Source organism: Oncorhynchus kisutch, linkage group LG11 (assembly GCF_002021735.2).
Source record: "Oncorhynchus kisutch isolate 150728-3 linkage group LG11, Okis_V2, whole genome shotgun sequence".
NCBI lineage: Eukaryota > Metazoa > Chordata > Actinopteri > Salmoniformes > Salmonidae > Oncorhynchus > Oncorhynchus kisutch.
The window spans coordinates 38,856,960-38,875,044 of record NC_034184.2 but is presented as its reverse complement, the minus strand read 5'-3'; the positions used below and the strand labels follow the sequence as shown (position 1 = coordinate 38,875,044).

The following is an 18,085-nucleotide window of genomic DNA, read 5'->3' as shown; positions in this document are numbered from 1 at the left end:
TATACAGGGGGGTACCGGTACAAAGTCAATGTGCGAGGGCACCGGTTAGTCAAGGTAATTGAGGTAATATGTACATGTAGGTAGAGTTATTAAAGTGACTATAAATAGATAATACCAGAGAGTAGCAGCGGCATAAAAGAGGGGGTGGGGGGGCAATGAAAATAGTCTGGGTAGCCATTTGATTAGATGTTCAGGAGTCTTATGGCTTGGGGGTAGAAGCTGTTCAGAAGCCTATTGGATATAGACTTGGCACTCTGGTACCGCTTGCTGTGCAGTAGCAGAGAGAACAGTCTATGACTAGGGTGGCTGGAGCCTTTGACAATTTTTAGGGCCTTCCTCTGACACTGCCTGGTATAGAGGTCCTGGATGGCAAGAAGCTCGGCCCCAGTGATGTACTGGGCCGTACACACTACCCTCTGTAGTGCCTTGCAGTCGGAGGCCGAGCAGTTGCCACACCAGGCAGTGATGCAACCATGCTCTCGATGGTGCAGCTGTAGACCCGTTTGAGGATCTGAGGACCCGTGCCAAATCTTTTCAGTCTCCTGAGGGAGAATAGGTTTTGTAGTTTTGCCTTGAATAATGGGCAAAAATCCCAGTGGCTATATGTGCCAAGCTTATAGAGACATACCCCAAGAGACTTGCAGCTGTAATTGCTGCAAAAGGTGGCTCTACAAAGTATTAACTTTGGGGGGGTGAATAGTTATGCAAGCTCAAGTTTTCTGTTTTTTTGTCTTTTATCTTGTTTGTTTCACACAAAAAAATATTTTGCATCTTCAAAGTGTTGTGTGCATGTTGTGTTAATCAAATGATTCAAACCCCCCAAAAATCTATTTTAATTCCAGGTTGTAAGGCAACAAAATAGGAAAAATGCCAGGGGAGGTGAATACTTTCGCAAACCACTGTATGTGTGCCATTCAGAGGGTGAATGGGCAAGACAAAAGATTTAAGTGTCTATGAATGTGGTATGTTAGTAGGTGCCAGGAGCACCGGTTTGTGTCAAGAACTGCAAGGCTGCTGGGTGGTTCACACTCAACAGTTTCCCATTTGTATCAAGAATGGTTCACCACCAAATGGACATCCAGGCAACTTGACACATCTGTGGGAAGCATTGGAGTCAACATGGGCCAGCATCCCCGTGGACAGCTTTTGACACCTTATAGTCCTTACCCCGATGAATTAAGGCTGTTCTGAGGGCAAACGGGGGTGCAACTCAATATTAGGAAGGTGTTCCTAATGTTTATACACTCAGTTTATCTATGTTTTACAATAGTGAAACAGTATTGTGTAATATATTACAGCATCTCTGCTGTGAAGCAAAATTATTGTTTTACATATTAGCACAATCTTTTTTAATACCACACAAATTACCAAAATTACAGGCTAAGAATGGACAGAGAAATAGGCCAATGTGCTCATCTTATCATATTTCTCCAATTCCAAACCAGTGTGTCTCGTTTGCAATGACATTTTCCCTGTTTGCAAATAATTACATCTGAGACGTCATTAGGAATCTGAACATGGTACTTTCAAAAGTTAGAACAATTGAAGCTTTAACTAGTGTCTACTCTTCTTCCGTGGCTTAACCCAACGAGAGAAGGTCACATGTGTTTCCCTGAAAGCTGTCTGGGTTTAAACATCTTCTATTGTACAGACAGTGAATAGCTTAATCAATTGATCGTGACACAATTCAATTACTTCCCAAGCAAATTCCATATTTTTGTCTCCTCGGCTATAGCAGATTGTAGCTCAGCCTCTGAATGTCAAAGAAACTAAACAATGATATCCCCATATGCATCGGAGTCATGTCTTCCCGGGTATTTTAGAGCTTGTTTCTGTCAAAGAAACGAAACAATGATATCCCCATATGCATCGGAGTCATGTCTTCCCGGGTATTTTAGAGCTTGTTTCTATCATAAAGCACTGCGGACCAAAGCACTGTTATAGATCACTTCATATAATAGGATCTTAAACTAACAAGGGGTAGGCCTGTGCCTGTGGCACACCACAATTCGGGTCTTGGTTTTAAATTAAGAGCCCTTCACTGACACAGAGGTAGGCTGTTTAAAGAGTGAGTGGAGGAATTGACTGACGAATCTATGGCTTTAGCAGCCTCTAGCTTAATTTTGTCTGTCAAACAGGTAGGCCTACCTTTTATTTCTTAAATAGGGAGAAATAGGATCCAACACAAAGCCATATTGTTCTAAGTTAAGTCTAATTCAAATGAAGACGTTTGAAATGAATTATGCCTGCTCGAATTTGCCTACTTTCAGCACCATGAGCTGTCCATTTTCGATTGATTACGCCACAGATGCTGCTTCCAGTTTCAGCACCACAATGTAAGTTACTCGAATCTGGTTAATTGTGAAGTCAATAACTCTAATAAATACATCATGGGTAAATGTTTTTTATTTTTTATAAAATCAATTATAGTGGTAGCAAGCTATCAAAGTTGACCTTCTCAAACGGAACAGAACAGAGGCTAGTCTGCGCATAAGACTGTTTTGGACTAGGCCTAATAAAAAAAAACATGGAAGAAGCCATTTTTTAACCTTTATTTAACAAATGGTTAGTGGGGAGAGGGTATACGGACACTCTTGGCCTGCAACACGATGCCATATGTCGCTCAGCTGAGAGGCGCGTGAATCAAATCCCACGAGGTTGAGGAGGACACTGTGTCCGGGTGTTGTTGCAGTTGATGCTCTCCCCATTGACTAATAGACTATATCACGGTGACATCTAGATGGCTACCGATGTGAGTTATTTATTTTGTAGGCTGCCACCCTACTTGAAATATAATCATCGGAGGGAAAAGAAAATTGGCCACGTTACTAGCTACCGCCGGCGACACTGTGATAGATACACCTTAGGTCGACAGGCAACTCGATACAACACTGGTGCACTGTTCATTCTCATCAGCTTTAGTGGCTCGCAAGTACGGCCCACAACGTGGTTTACCGGTATGTGTAATGCAGCCCGTCAATCCCCATTAAGAAACGCTGCACCGGTAATATATTGGTAATATCTTTTGAACTGCTACAAACAAGCCATTTCTCTGTAGTAATGGTGAAACCTGTCTGTCAATTATTATCTGGGTGATGTTTTTCTAAGTCGCACAGTAATATACTTACGAGCAATTTAGAGCAGCTGAAATGGCTGGTGTCAACTTGAGCTAAATAGCTAGCTAGGTTAGCAAAGAAAACATGCAGTAACTCAACTAGTAATAAAGATACTTATAAACAAGCCAAGGTACCTACCCAGCAGCTGCTGAAAATATTATTCCACTTCACTGCAGCTTCAAAAATATATTTACTAAAATAGTCTGAGCTTCATGTGTCTCACCCGACAGCATGAGGTTGGTGCCTGAAACGGATCATTTTATTCTACAGTAGGCATAAGCTATTACTGTAAAGAAATACAGTATGTTAGAGTATTTTTACATGAGGCTTCTAAATACAGTTAATAACAATATTTTTCTGAATTTTGCCCATAATGCATTAATGCTGTATAACACATTTACGGTGTTTTACTGTTGAAATTACAATAAGGTCTTAGTGTTGCAATTTCACACTCTCTTGTCCTCCGTATCCTTTCTCTCTTTTGTTTGTATTTTTAGCACTTGCCTTATTCTCCCCTCCCTCCCACTTTCTTTCTGATTGAAGGGGAATGCATGGCTGGCATAGAAAGAAAGGAGGAAATAGATAATGATACCAGGCAGTATGGTGTGGAAAACACTGACCTCTCACGTAGCTGAACCGTCACACACACACACACACACACACACACACACACACACACACACACACACACACACACACACACACACACACACACACACACACACACACACACACACACACACACACACACAGGATATTAATATTATACATTATACACACATTCTCTTTCATTCACGCACGCACACACACACACACACACACACACATACATACACACACACACACACACACAGCTGTATTTCTGCTCCTTGACTCTAAATCTTCGCCCAGTTGGATGAGTCCGCTTAAGGGAGATTCACGGCCCAGATGAAACAGGATGGTAAATGTGTTTTGTGTGTGTGTCAGTCCATTCTATAATGTTGCTTGTGGAGTATTGACAAAAGCAGACTATTTGGGGCGGAATAATCACTAACGGTAAAAATGGATATTAAATGGACCTACAAGGCATGGTTAGCTAGAAACTGCACTATTTGCCTTCTCCACTTTCACCCTGACCAAAAGCCATCTCCCCAGCCACATCCCCCTATGTCAGGGAAACAGAGTGGCACTCCAACAGAACACACTCCTAGGGCGTTTACACTCTCACGTTGGCTGTTCCATTTCATTAAGAGGGCATTAGGTTGGGGGGCGGTTTGGCTGTATATGGTTTTGTCTCTGCTCTTCCATGCACTCATCATTACCAGAGGAGAGAGTGAGGCACTTCACCTCTCTGTCTCTGGCTCTGTCTGTCTGTCTGCCTGTCTCTTTGTGTCTGTTTCTGTCTCTCTGCCTCTGTTTTTCTGTCTCTCTCTCTCTCTCTCTTCGTGTCTGTCTCTGTTGCTCTGTTTTTTGTGTGTGTCTCTGACAGTTGCAGGGATATACAATTTACATACACCATATCAGCCACAAGCAAATTAGACACAACAAGTTACAAAAGCCATCCAATGCACGTAATCCAAAAGCCTGTTACTGTCCAATCATGGCAGTGATTTATCCACCTTGGATTGGTTGTTTATTGATCTCTCTGTCCAGGGAGTGAGTGGTGGATTGGTCCAGTCATCGATGAAGTCATTAGTCACAGAGGTGTCATACTGTCAAGTTATCGAAGTGTAATGACGCATGGTGGGTTGTGGTGGTGACGCCTGCACAGGTCATGACACACAAAGTCCCTCCCCATGTCAAGACACACAAAGTCCCTCCCCAGGTCAAGACACACATTGTTATTTCACAATAGGGAGGGGTTCTGTCCCAATGGTGCTGACAAATGACAACCCATTGTTGATTCCAAATTATGTCAGATTGATCCTGTGAAATGTATCATTTATCTGTATTATTGTATAAGATCAAGCCTTTAAAAAGTTTGAAACTTTCTTCATACACAGCACACACACCCACACACACTCTCTCTCTCTCTCTCTCTCTGAGCAGCAGCAGCTGGGAGCGGATCTGGTGTCCGTGCATGGCCTGTCTGACAGTAAAGGCCTATTAGTGTCTGCTACTCTATCAAAACCAGATGTTCCTGGGCCGTTAGGTCCAAACCATGCCCTAACTCACCTCCCCCTCCAGGTATAACTCAGCCTGGAGTGGACCGCCGACAGCCCTTTACTCACCCTAATATTTCACATTAATCCCATGGAAAATAAATGATGTTCTGAATCACCATCTAAGAGGAAGGGGGAGTTCAGCTCCAGGAGAGGGGAGAGAGGGGACTAAGCGGGAAGGGGGATGAGGGGATGAGGGGTGAGAGACGCAACACAAAGGTAAATACATAGTGAATTTCTCTCCAAGCCACTTATTAGCATCATCCTCCAGTAGTATCCCTGCTTTTCCCTCGTTTTACCGTCATACCGCACAGATAAAAACAGTCAGACACACACGCACAGAGAAACAGACACACCAATTAATACGTTAAGCCCCAGAGCTATGTGGAGATTAGATAAGATTTAAGAATACAGAGTGAGTCACACACACACACACACACACACACATAGCAGAGGGTGAGACGAACAAGTCATCAGACTAAGAGAATAACAACATGCATCTTGTTCACTCTTGACAAGATGAAAAATTGCCTTTTTACTGCAAATGAAAAATCCCGTACCAGCCACAGAGTGGATTTACTTAGAGAGAAAGAGATATGGAAGAGGGGTAAAAACACAGCAATAAAGATGGAGATGAGCAGGAGAGGAAGATAGAGGGAAAACATTTTTGACACAGATGAATCATCTCACACTTTGATTCTATGTCAACTGCTAGTTCAGCTGGATAAACATCTACAGGTGCAGGATCTTAATTTCACCTATATTGTCACAGCAAAAATAATCCTGCAGCAACAGGATTTGAACATTTAGTCCACAATGCTGCTTTGTCAGTAGTTAGGTTATTAGCTGGGGCTAAAGTAGCCTACATGAAAAGTGCAATAATGTTGTTGATATAACCGTGTGTTAGTATGGGTTTTCAGTGAATTTATGTAAATCATGGAGCTCATCTACGTAAGGAAAATTCTCAGCAACAAAAGAGTGGTCAAATGAAGATCCTACATCTGGAATTGGCCAGCAGTTTCCTTCCACTCTGTAAGATTCAGCTGCTTTCTACAGCTCCGTCTCTGTATCTGTTTCTGTCCCCACAATTGTTCAACTCATTACTTTAGCGTTCTAGATCCTCATACCCCAGGGTACCCCAACTGGTGGCCTGTGGGTCGAATTTGGCCCGTGGGTGGTTTTATTTGGCCCCCTAAATTTTCTGAGCCAAAAAAATCATTTTTTAATTGTGTGAAATTTTCATTGTTGGACACAAAAGACTCTAAAAACACCAGGAAATCAGCTAAAGTTATTTTCATTTGAGAAATTTGTTCCCAAGTATTCCTACCCATAATAGAGAGACACGTGATCATAAACAAATGTAAGTAAGGTTTGAAATGATTATGTTTTGGTCAAACATTATATCTGTTTGGGCTTCTTGCGGTCAATTTGCAGTCTACAAATTATTTGTAATTATGTTCCGGCCCCCCAACCATCCGCTCCAGAAAAAAATCTCCCCACGACTGAATCTAGTTGATGATCCCCTAATAGTGCAAGGCATGGGTTTAAGGAAACAGTGAAAACAGGGATAGTTTTCTGTATCTGCAGTTTCATCCTCATTACAGTAATAAAGACGTTTTTTTTCTGACAGCGTGACCTGACCTTGATATATACAGCACATATGTGTGTACTACATACAGTTGAAGTCAGAAATGTACATACACTTAGGTTGGAGTCATTAAAACTCATTTTTCCACCACTCCACATATTTCTTGTTAATTAACAAACTATAGTTTTGGCAAGTCTTTTAGGACATCTACCTTGTGCATGACACAAGTAATCTTTCCAACAATTGTTTACGAACAGATTATTTCACTTATAATTCACTGTATCACAATTCCAGTGAGTCAGAAGTTTACATACACTAAGTTGACTGTGCCTTTTAAACAGCTTGGAAAATTCCAGAAAATGATGTCATGGCTTTAGAAGCTTCTGATAGGCTAATTGACATCATTTGAGTCAGGTGTACCTGTGAATGTATTTCAAGGCCTACCTTCAGAATCAGTGCCTCTTTGGTTGACATCTTGGGAAAATCCAAATAAATCAGCCAAGACCTCAGAAAACATTTGTAGACCTCCACAAGTCTGGTTCATCCTTGGGAGCAATTTTCCAACGCCTGAAGGTACCATGTTCATCTGTACAAACAATAGTACGCAAGTATAACACAATGGGACAACGCAGCTGTCATACCGCTCAAGAAGGAGACAAGTTCTATCTCCTAAAGATGAATGTACTTTGGTGCGAAAAGTGCAAATCAATCCCAGAACAACAGAAAAAGGACCTTGTGAAAGATGCTGGAGGAAACAGGTACAAAAGTATCTGTTTCCACAGTAAAACGAGTCCTATATCGACATAACCTGAAAAACCGCTCAGCAAGGAAGAAGCCACTGCTCCAAAACTTCCATAAAAAAGCCAGACTACGGTTTGCAACTGCACATGGGGACAAAGATCATACTTTTTGGAGAAATGTCCTCTGGTCTGATGAAACAAAAATAGAACTGTTTGGCCATAATGACCATCGTTATGTATGGAGGGAAAGGGGGAGGCTTGCAAGCCGAAGAACACCATCCCAACCGCTAATCACAGGGGTGGCAGCATCATGTTGTGGGGCTGCTTTGCCCCAGGAGGGACTGGTGCACTTCACAAAATAGATGGCTTCACGAGGAAGGAAAATGATGTGGATATATTTAAGCAACATCTCAAGACATCAGTCAGGAAGTCAAAGCTTGGTTGCAAATGGGTCTTCCAAATGAACAATGACCCCAAGCACACTTCCAAAGTTGTGGCAAAATGGCTTAAGTACAACAAAGTCAAGGTATTGGAGTGGCCATCACAAAGCCCTTACCTCAATCCTATAGAAAATGTGTGGGCAGAACTGAAAAAGTGTGTGTGAGCAAAGAGGCCTACAAACCTGACACAGTTACACCAGCTCTGTCAGGAGGAATGGGGCACAATTCACCCAACTTATTGTGGGAAGCTTGTGGGAGGCTACCCGAAACGTTTGACCCAAGTTTTAAACAATTTTATAAATAATTATTTCTACTATTATTCTGACATTTCACATTCTTAAAATAAAGTGGTGATCCTAACTGACCTAAGACAGGGAATTCTTACTAGGATTAAATGTCAGGAATTGTGAAAAACTGATTTTAAATGTATTTGGCTAAGGTGTATGTAAACCTCCGACTTAAACTCTATATATTTGTGTGTATTATCTGTAGGTGTTATATTTATTATCTAATGTAGAGTTTGCGTGTTTCTCTCACCCAGGTTCATCTTGGTGTTTGGCTGTCTGGTCCTGTCAGTGTTCTCCACAATCCCTGCCCATCAAGACCTGTCCAACCACTGTCTGCTCATCCTGGTGAGTGTAAGGATATACTGCCACTTGCCTTACTGTCCTTGTGTGTGCATGTGGATGTCTCTCTGTTTCTCAGTGGATCAGATCTGTAGGATAATAAACACTATTCTATGCGGAGCTCTGTTTTCAATACAACACTTATTGAATCAGTGTCAGAGTCCAGCAGAGTTCCCAAGCAGCATGTGTGCCTTATGTCTTATGCCACTACATTTTCCCTCAAGGCTGCTGGACGTATAATTAAGAAGTACAGTTGAAGTCGAAGTTTACATACACTTAGGTTGGAGTCATTAAAACTCATTTTTCAACAACTCCACAAATTTCTTGTTAACAAACTATAGTTTGGCAAGTCGGTTAGGACATCTACTTTGTGCATGACACAAGTCATTTTTCCAACAATTGTTTACAGACAGATTATTTCACTTATAATTCACTGTATCACAATTCCAGTGGGTCAGAAGTTTACATACACTAAGTTGACTGTGCCTTTAAACAGCTTGGAAAGTTACAGAAAATGATGTCATGGCTTTAGAAGCTTCTGATAGGCTAACTGACATCATTTGAGCCAATTGGAGGTGTACCTGTGGATGTATTTCAAGGCCTACCTTCAAACCCAGTGCCTCTTTGCTTGATATCATGGGAAAATCCAAAGAAATCAGCCAAGATCTCAGAAAAAGAATTCTAGGCCTCCACAAGTTTGGTTCATCCTTGGGAGCAATTTCCAAATGCCTGAAGGTACCACGTTCATCTGTACAAACAATAGTACACGAGTATAAACACAATGGGACCACGCAGCTGTCATACCGCTCAGGAAGGAGACGAGTTCTGTATCCTAGAGATTAACGTACTTTGGAAAAGAAAAGTACAAATCAATCCCAGAAAAACAGCAAAAGACCTTGTGAAGATGCTGGAGGAAACAGGTACAAAAGTATCTATATCCACAGTAAAACAAGTCCTATATCAACATAACCTGAAAGGCCGCTCAGCAAGATATAGGACTTGTTATACTCATGTACTATTGTTTGTACAGATGAACGTGGTACCTTCAGGCATTTGGAAATTGCTCCCAAGGATGAACCAGACTTGTGGAGGCCACTGCTCCAAAACCGCCATAAAAAAAGCCACAGTACGGTTTGCAACTGCACATGGCGACAGACAAATGTCCTCTGGTCTGCTGAAACAAAAATGGAACTGTTTGGCCATAATGCCCATCGTTATGTTTGGAGGAAAAAGGGGGAGGCTTGCATGCCGAAGAACACCATCCCAACCGTGATGCACGGGGGTGGCAGCATCATGTTGTTGCGGTGCTTTGCTGCTGGAGGGACTAGTGCACTTCACAAAATATGAGGAAGGAAAATGATGGAAGGAAAATGATGTGGATATATTTAAGCAACATCTCAAGACATCAGTCAGGCCGTTAAAGCTTGGTTGCAAATGGGTCTTCCAAATGGACAATGACCCCAAGCATACTTCCAAAGTTGTGGTAAAATGGCTGAAGGACAACAGTTACACCAGCTCTGTCAGGAGGAATGGGCCAAAATTCACTCAACTTATTGTAAGAAGCTTGTGGAAGGCTACCCGAAAGGTTTTACCCAAGTTAAACAATTTAAAGTCAACGCTACCAAAAACTAATTGAGTGTATGTAAACCTCCTACCCACTGGGAATGTGATGAAAGAAATAAAAGCTGAAATAAATACTTCCCTCGACTATTATTCTGACATTTCACATTCCTAAAATAAAGTGGTGATCCTAACTGACCTAAGACATGGCCTTTTTACTAGGATTAAATGTCAGGAATTGTGAAAAACTGGGGTTTTAAATGTATATAGAGAAGGTGTATGTATACTTCCGACTTCAACTGTAAGTAAGCCTTGTCCGAGCCAAATTGGCCCATTGGGGCAGGACTCTATCTCCTGTGTCAGAATGAGGCAGCTTGATGTAGAAGTACACCCCCTGGACAGGACGCTAGGACATATACATATACACACAGCATATTTCAGTGTCAACTGTTCCCGTGTCTATACTGGTCCACACCTTTCAGTGTTAAATTAACACACTGCTTGATGTTAAGCCTAATTTGCATATTTCCCAGTATGCCTTGCCTTTGGAGTGAATTGTTACGACCCATGACTGTATTTTTTAGTGACAGAGACATGTTTGTTGCATTCATTTATTTTCAGTCCTGTGGCCTTCACCAAGTGAGAACTAAGTGAATAAATGTTTTCACTAAAATTAAATTAAGACTATGTTCTTCATAATGCTTTATTTTCAGGGCCTTGTTTTACCCTAATATATTGGCCTGAAACTCATGGTTTATGGGCCACATCAGGCCTGCAAGTCACATTATGCTGGCTTGCAAATATATTTTCTGACACCCAAAAGTACTCATTACATTTGGAATGCTTAGCAGGACAGGAACATGGTCAAAGGAACACACTTATCAAGAGAATATCCCTGGTCATCCCTACTGCCCCTGATCTGGAGGACTCACTGAACACAAACGCTTCGTTAGTAAATTTTGTGTTGGCGTGTTATATTTTTGCACTTTCATTTACTTTTCATACTTAAGTATATTTAAAACCAAATACTTTTAGACATTTACTCAAGTAGTATTTTACTGGGTGACCTTTACTTAAGTAATTTTCTATTAAGGTAGCTTAACTTTTACTCAAGTACAACAATTGGGTACTTTATCCACCACTGTATAAACTGAAACAACCATTTCAGTAACAGGTGAAATAAGTTAAAATAACAGATTGGCTTAGTTTAGAATAATGTATGTTATTTATTTTTGAGTAGCATAAGATTAATTCATCAATTGATCAATGTACACGCAAAATAATATATATTGAAACAAACTATTCAAAAAATCTACCTGGACTAGAGCATGCTGGGAAATATGATCATGATGTGTGTGGTTTTGGTTTAACTGGTTATTAACACAAACACTGGGGTTCTTTTACACCAATAAGTGTTAATGTCACACCTGAATCAACACAAAAACATTTTACACTGAAAAAGCAACGCTAGGTTACCCTGATCAATTTGCTGTGCATATATTTAAATGTGTGCATTTTCAGAAATTCAAGGGTAGCTGACGTGTGTGCTGAGTGCGTGTGAAGATCCGTATCATGTTTTATCATACACCGCAATTAGAGCATCCCTGCTACGTTTGGCACTGATGGATTGCAATCATATGAATTACTCGATCTGCCTCTAACTGCATCCCATAAGAACCAACAAAGCACATGCTGAGCAAAGTGTATGTATGTGTGCATGCGTGTTTGAACTGTACATGTGTGTGTTGCAGTGAAACAATGTAGACTCATGACTCTGCATACTAATCTTCCTGATTGCTTTCTTGTTATTTCGCAGGACCACAGAAATTAAAACTCAACAATTATGGACATTCCATTTAATCTACTGCAGCTATGCCTTATCAAGTTAGCAATCAGTGATGCTACAGATGTCGGATCTTAACTAGATCACTCTTTTGTCGCAGATCATTTTCCTGTTGCCTCAGGAAATTCAAATGAGCCTCGTGATTCCTTGAAAATTAGCAGTGCTCGTTTTCTCCATTGGGATCAAGCCTGCTATCAAAATAATATTCTCTCTTGCTCATATGGTGTACAGTAGGCCAAGGTCCTATTACTGCAACATTCAAATGTACAAAAATGTATCTGAAATGCAACCATACATATCCATAACCATCATTTTATCTAGCTTAATAACACAAGATATATATTGGTCTCTACTCCACTAGGCTATGACATACAAGTGTGAAGTGTTTCGAATTAACTGTCAAATTTGTGTTCAATCGTAGCCTGGGGTGATCTAGTGGTTAGGGCCCTGAGTGACTCAGTCATATAGCCTCGGCACCTACATGAAGCTGAGTGACTCAGTCATATAGCCTCGGCACCTACATGAAGCTGAGTGACTCAGTCATATAGCCTCGGCACCTACATAAAGCTGAGTGACTCAGTCATATAGCCTCGGCACCTACATAAAGCTGAGTGACTCAGTCATATAGCCTCGGCACCTACATGAAGCTGAGTGACTCAGTCATATAGCCTCGGCACCTACATAAAGCTGAGTGACTCAGTCATATAACCTCGGCACCTACATAAAGCTTAGTGACTCACTAATTCATGGCTTTGGATCAAAATAAATAAGTACCAACATTCTTTCTGATAGTCTTTTAATAAGTACATGTTTTTGTTATCCTGACCTCTAAAAGGAAAAATATTACCACTGTCTCTTGCACATGCCATTTTCAATATGGATCCATAACGAAATAATATGGGAATAAAGATCACTGAATGACAGAAATATTGTAGGCTAATGAAGGTAAACAAATAGTTGTTTAATGGAAAAAGTAATGGAAGAGGCAAGTGGAAAAGGGAAAAGACAGCATTCAGAGGTCAAGACGGCACTGCTCTGAGACAAGCATGGGGACTGGTCTTGATAAATCAATGAGATTTTTATTTTCACTGAATCTCCGTTTGGCTATTGGTTAGCCTACAATTAGGGTGTGGAAACTGTCACATTGTACAGCGCCATATTTTCCTAACGGAAACCCTGAGGGTTTCGTTTAAACATTTTCTTGGAATAGAAACACCTTAATATTAATCAAATTAAGCTAAATTTAAAATCAATCCAATATACTATGTTCTTACAAAAATGTTTTTAATTCTCTAGGTACAGCTAATATTACAAAAAGTCAAATGCTTCTCAAAGATGCCCTCTGGGGGTCAAACTAGCACTAACTAGCATTAATGGCAACGATGTCTGACAATTAAATAACGTGCCATAGAATTCTGCGGTAGCCCACAAGGTGTGCTGCAGTTTGATGCAACTTTTACAGGAAGAACCACTGTAGCATCTTCTGTCTATAAAATGAGCTGCTCGTTATGTGTAGATAATCCTTTTATGTGTAGATAATCCTACAGAAAAAAATGTAGTTTTTTCTTTAGCCAAGGAGAACTGCAAATGTGTTGCTAATGCTCCCAATAACATTGCTGCCCTGAATTTATCAAGCGCTATCGACAAAGGTCAGTGGGAAAACGTTGTGATGAACTACTTTCAGGAGGACGATTGTACCATGCTGACTCTCTTTGACTCTGAAAATTAACCAGACAATGAGGAAATCCCTGATTTAGGGTTTAAAAAATGTTTTAAATGAAAAAGACATTGTAGAGTCTTCTCATGACAGTGATGGGGAAGAAACAGCGATCAACAGTGTTATTGTCACGGAAGAAGTTCACCGAGTTTTGAAATCAGTAGAATGTACGGTAGAAGCAAAGTATGATAAGGAGATGAAAAGAGAAGACAGAAGGCTGTTGTATGAAACACCTGTCTCCGGATTACATCTTCAAACTAAGGGCAACCATAGCATCCGTGACAGAAAGGGAGAAAGATTTGATGATTCTTATGGCAATGCTCACAGTCAGTGTAAACCAGAGTGACTTGACACAACGGGCCAAGCAAGCTGTACAAACAAAACGGAAACCACACAGGACGTCTTATTTAATGAAAAGGGTTGCAGTCTGCCGTGAAGCATTCATCCAGGTATACAGGTAAGAGTCTAGCTACAGTTTCAGATATTATACGTTTCTAATTTAGTCAGAATTTTTTTTCATTGCAAGTTAGAGCTTATTGTTACCTAGCTAGCTGGCATTAGGTGGCTGGCTAGCTAGTTAACATTAAGTGTATGATCTGTGTAGTAATATTATCTCAGAAATCCATTTTCATTGCTAGTTATAGCCTAATGTTAACATTGAACCTATTTGGTTAACTTTAACTAGCTATGACAATCGGTTTGTATTGCTAGTACTCTAAAGATTGGGTTTATGGTTAATTGTTTAGCTAGCTGCACCAACGTCAATGGCAGGACAGAAACAGGCTCTCTGAATATAGATTCCCTTGTTCGTGCTTGGTTCGGATGGACCAGATCATCACTGGTGGCGGGTTCCCAGTCATCAGCACTATCTGCAGTGGCTCTATGGACATTCACATGACTGTCTTCTAACACACATGCCATACGTTGCTCAGCCACTTTACCCCTGATTGTGTGCATATAACTACCTCATCACAAGTATCACTTATACTGTTGTTGTACATACTGTATATTATTTTGTTCTCTACTGGCATTGATACTTGTTACTTTTTTCTTTATATTGGCATTATTTTTGATATTGTAGAGCTAACCATTTAGCTCTACTCTACACATCCTGTAGAGACCTATCCACTTAGCAAGATGTGGCTGGGGGTTATATCATTTCTTTCACATGACCCATCAATTTAGACAGGTGTGTCTGGGTAAATTCCATCTAATATTTAGAAAATATTTTTCTGGACACTTTGTTTACCTGGAATGTTTCCTTATTGTAAGATACTACTTTTAGTCTTAATCTTTACCACACTACATGACCTCACATGTGAATCCTTAAAGAGATGGGTGGGGCTAAGGCTTTGGAGGGTGTGAACAATGCTGAATGGGTGCAGACAAAAGAGCTCTCCAGTAATTGTACCAAAAATATTCTATGGCCATTTTCTCAAAGTGGGGTTACAAGTTCAAAGCAGAATTACTTTCCCATTGTTCCTCAAATGCAGTGTATTATATACAATTTTGTAGCTCTGAGTCTCTACTTTTATCCAATGTAAAAAATACAATTTCACTTTAATTTTTTTTTTTGCTGTTGTTGTGAATTTTACCCCCCAATTTCATGGTATCCAATTGTTTAGTAGCTACTCTCTTGTCTCATCGCTACAACCCGTACGGGCTCGGGAGAGATGAAGGTTGAAAGTCAACCTTCGTCCTCCGATACACAACCCAACCAAGCCGCACTGCTTCTTAACACAGCGCCATCCAACCCGGAAGCCAGCCACACCAATGTGTCGGAGGAAACACCTGGCAACCTTAGTTAGCGTGCACTGCGCCCGGCCCGCCACAGGAGTCGCTGGTGTGCGATGAGACAAGGATTTCCCTACCGGCCAAATCTTCCATAACCAATTGTGCGTCGCCCCACGGACCTCCCGGTCGCGTCCGGTTAAGACAGAGCCTGGGCGCTAACCCAGAGTCTCTGGTGGCACAGCTGGCGCTGCAATACAGCGCCCTTAACCACTGCGCCACCCGGGAGGCCCAAAATTTCACATTTTAATACATAAGCCCGAATCAAGGCTGTTGGTCACACATGGACATTTTAACCCCGATCTTGTTTAGAAATTACTATACCAGACACTTTTGGATAACATAAATAGGAAACAAATAAAATAACAGTAGGTTACACCAACATTAGTTTTCATTCATACAAAGTGTTGGGTAAATTGCCACAGTAGATTTGTCATGCTACAAAATGCTCATCAAATAGATGCATCGCCTTTAGGGCTCCATTTTTGGCTGGCGTTAATGTGGTGTGCTAGTGTCAAACGCACGTTAGTTTGCAATTTCGTCATGGAAAAAAAACTAGCACTGGCATATTCCAGCCCTAACACCAGGTTCTGCATTTTACCTGTCTAACATCAGCACGCTTGCGATTAGATGGGAGGGGTGGAAAATATTTGAGGCGTGTCCTTAAAACCTCTCATGGATCGCACCCTTTTTAAAAAACTTTTAGCCTAAAATTACATTGTTTTGCGGAGTGGAATGGGAACCCGAGCAGACTCAGACGAGGAGACTGGGATGAAGTAACCAAGGTATTTTTTGACACGGGGGACATGGAGTGCAGGTCAGGAGACGCTCGTGCAGGTTGCTGGAAACTAGGAGCGGAGGCTGAGGCGAGAGGGGTTGAGACAGGGTAAGCAGGCCGGAGGGGAATCCAGGGGAGTAGTAGCAGGATGAGGAGACGTAGGACTGGAGACAGGAACCAGAGTCAGACCTGGCAGAACTGTAGAGGAAAGGAAAACAGGCACAACAGGATCTGAATAGTAACAAACAGCTAGAAATGTAGACTGACTGAGCAGAGATTACAATCTGGCAGTGTGGAAGTGGCAGGGTTGAGTATTTGTAGAGGTCTTGATTATGGAACAGGTTGCAGCTGGTGGATCTGCTCTGACCCCAGCACACCTGTCTCTGCCCACATAATCACACACACACACAGAGAGTGCGAGAGAGAGTACTGGGGGAGGGGTGGCAGGTCAAGGAGACACAGGATGAAAGGTAGAGGGCATTGCAGGAGCAGATTTGACAGACATACCCAAATCTAACTGCCTGTAGCTCAGGACTTGAAGCAAGGATATGCATATTCTTGATACCATTTGAAAGGAAACACTTTAAAGTTTGTGGAAATGTGAAAGTAATGTAGGAGAATATAACACATTAGATCTGGTAACAGATAATACAAAGGGAAAAAAGTGGTTTTTTTTCTCTCATTATTTTCCACATCATCTTTGAAATGCAAGAGAAAGGCCAAAATATAATATTCCAGGTTAGGTGCAATTTCAATTTTGGCATCAGTGTTTGTGCAAAGTATTAGACTGATTCAATTAACCATTGCATTTCTGTTCAAAATGTTGTATCAAGACTGCCCAAACATGCCTAATTGGTTTATTAATACATGTTCATACTGTAACTGTGCACTCTCCTCAAACAATAGCATGGTATTATTTCACTGTAATAGCTACTGTAAATTGGACAGTGCAGTTAGATTTATATTTTTAGCTTTCTGCCCATATCAGATATGTCTATGTCCTGGGACATTTTCTTGTTACTTAACACCTCAGGCTAATCACATTAGCCTATGTTAGCTCAATCTTCCTGAGGGGGGTGGGGGGGGGGGTGACACCGATCCTGTAGAGGTTAAAAATCCAAAGTGCTAAGTTCAGGCAGCGCTGGTAGGGAAGACCAACCAAAAGCTGGTTTTAGCAGTAACGCAGTTGGTTATGGCATTAATTTTGCCTATCCAGCCTATCCAGCCGTGACGCACACTGCCCATATGCGCATGGAACAAGATGTAAAAACCAAGTATAGCCTACCCTCCTCTCAATGAAGTCTGTTTTCTTTTTGTCCTGCCAAATGTAATCAAGTAGCTCGTCAAGATCATCGATAAAGTGTTTGGCTCGTGAGACTGCTTGGAAATAAATTTTATTTCCCAAATCTTTATTAAAATATCAAGTTGGAAAGGAGCAAAATAGTGAGCTGATGTTCTCTTTTTATCTATGTATTATAGGCAGGCCTACGTTATTTTAGCTATGCTTTCATCGTGTGTAAAACCCCATCCATGATGTACAGTGGTTCCTCCTTTAAAAGTTGCGTGCTTACACCACAGGACTTAGAGGTATCCAGCATCACGGCTTCATTGCTCCAGACCACCACAAGCGGGAGTTAGAGAACTCATTATGCATTTGGGTCTCAAGGTTTTTATATGACCAATCATATTGAGTGGTTCCAATGACGAATTTGACGTGAGCCACCGCTCCCTGGTGACTTTATTCA

At 41.2% G+C, this 18,085-nt stretch overlaps 1 protein-coding gene across 3 annotated transcripts in view; it reads left to right on the top strand.

The window, feature by feature from the left end:
- The window catches only part of LOC109899711 (potassium voltage-gated channel subfamily KQT member 5), a 136,653-nt gene that overhangs the window by 79,166 nt on the left and 39,402 nt on the right, over nucleotides 1-18,085 (top strand). For all 3 annotated transcript variants that reach the window (XM_031835717.1, XM_031835716.1, XM_031835715.1), the window contains exon 2: nucleotides 8,567-8,657. In XM_031835717.1, coding sequence (XP_031691577.1) covers nucleotides 8,567-8,657 — 91 coding nt within the window. The remainder of the gene's footprint in view (nucleotides 1-8,566; nucleotides 8,658-18,085) is intronic.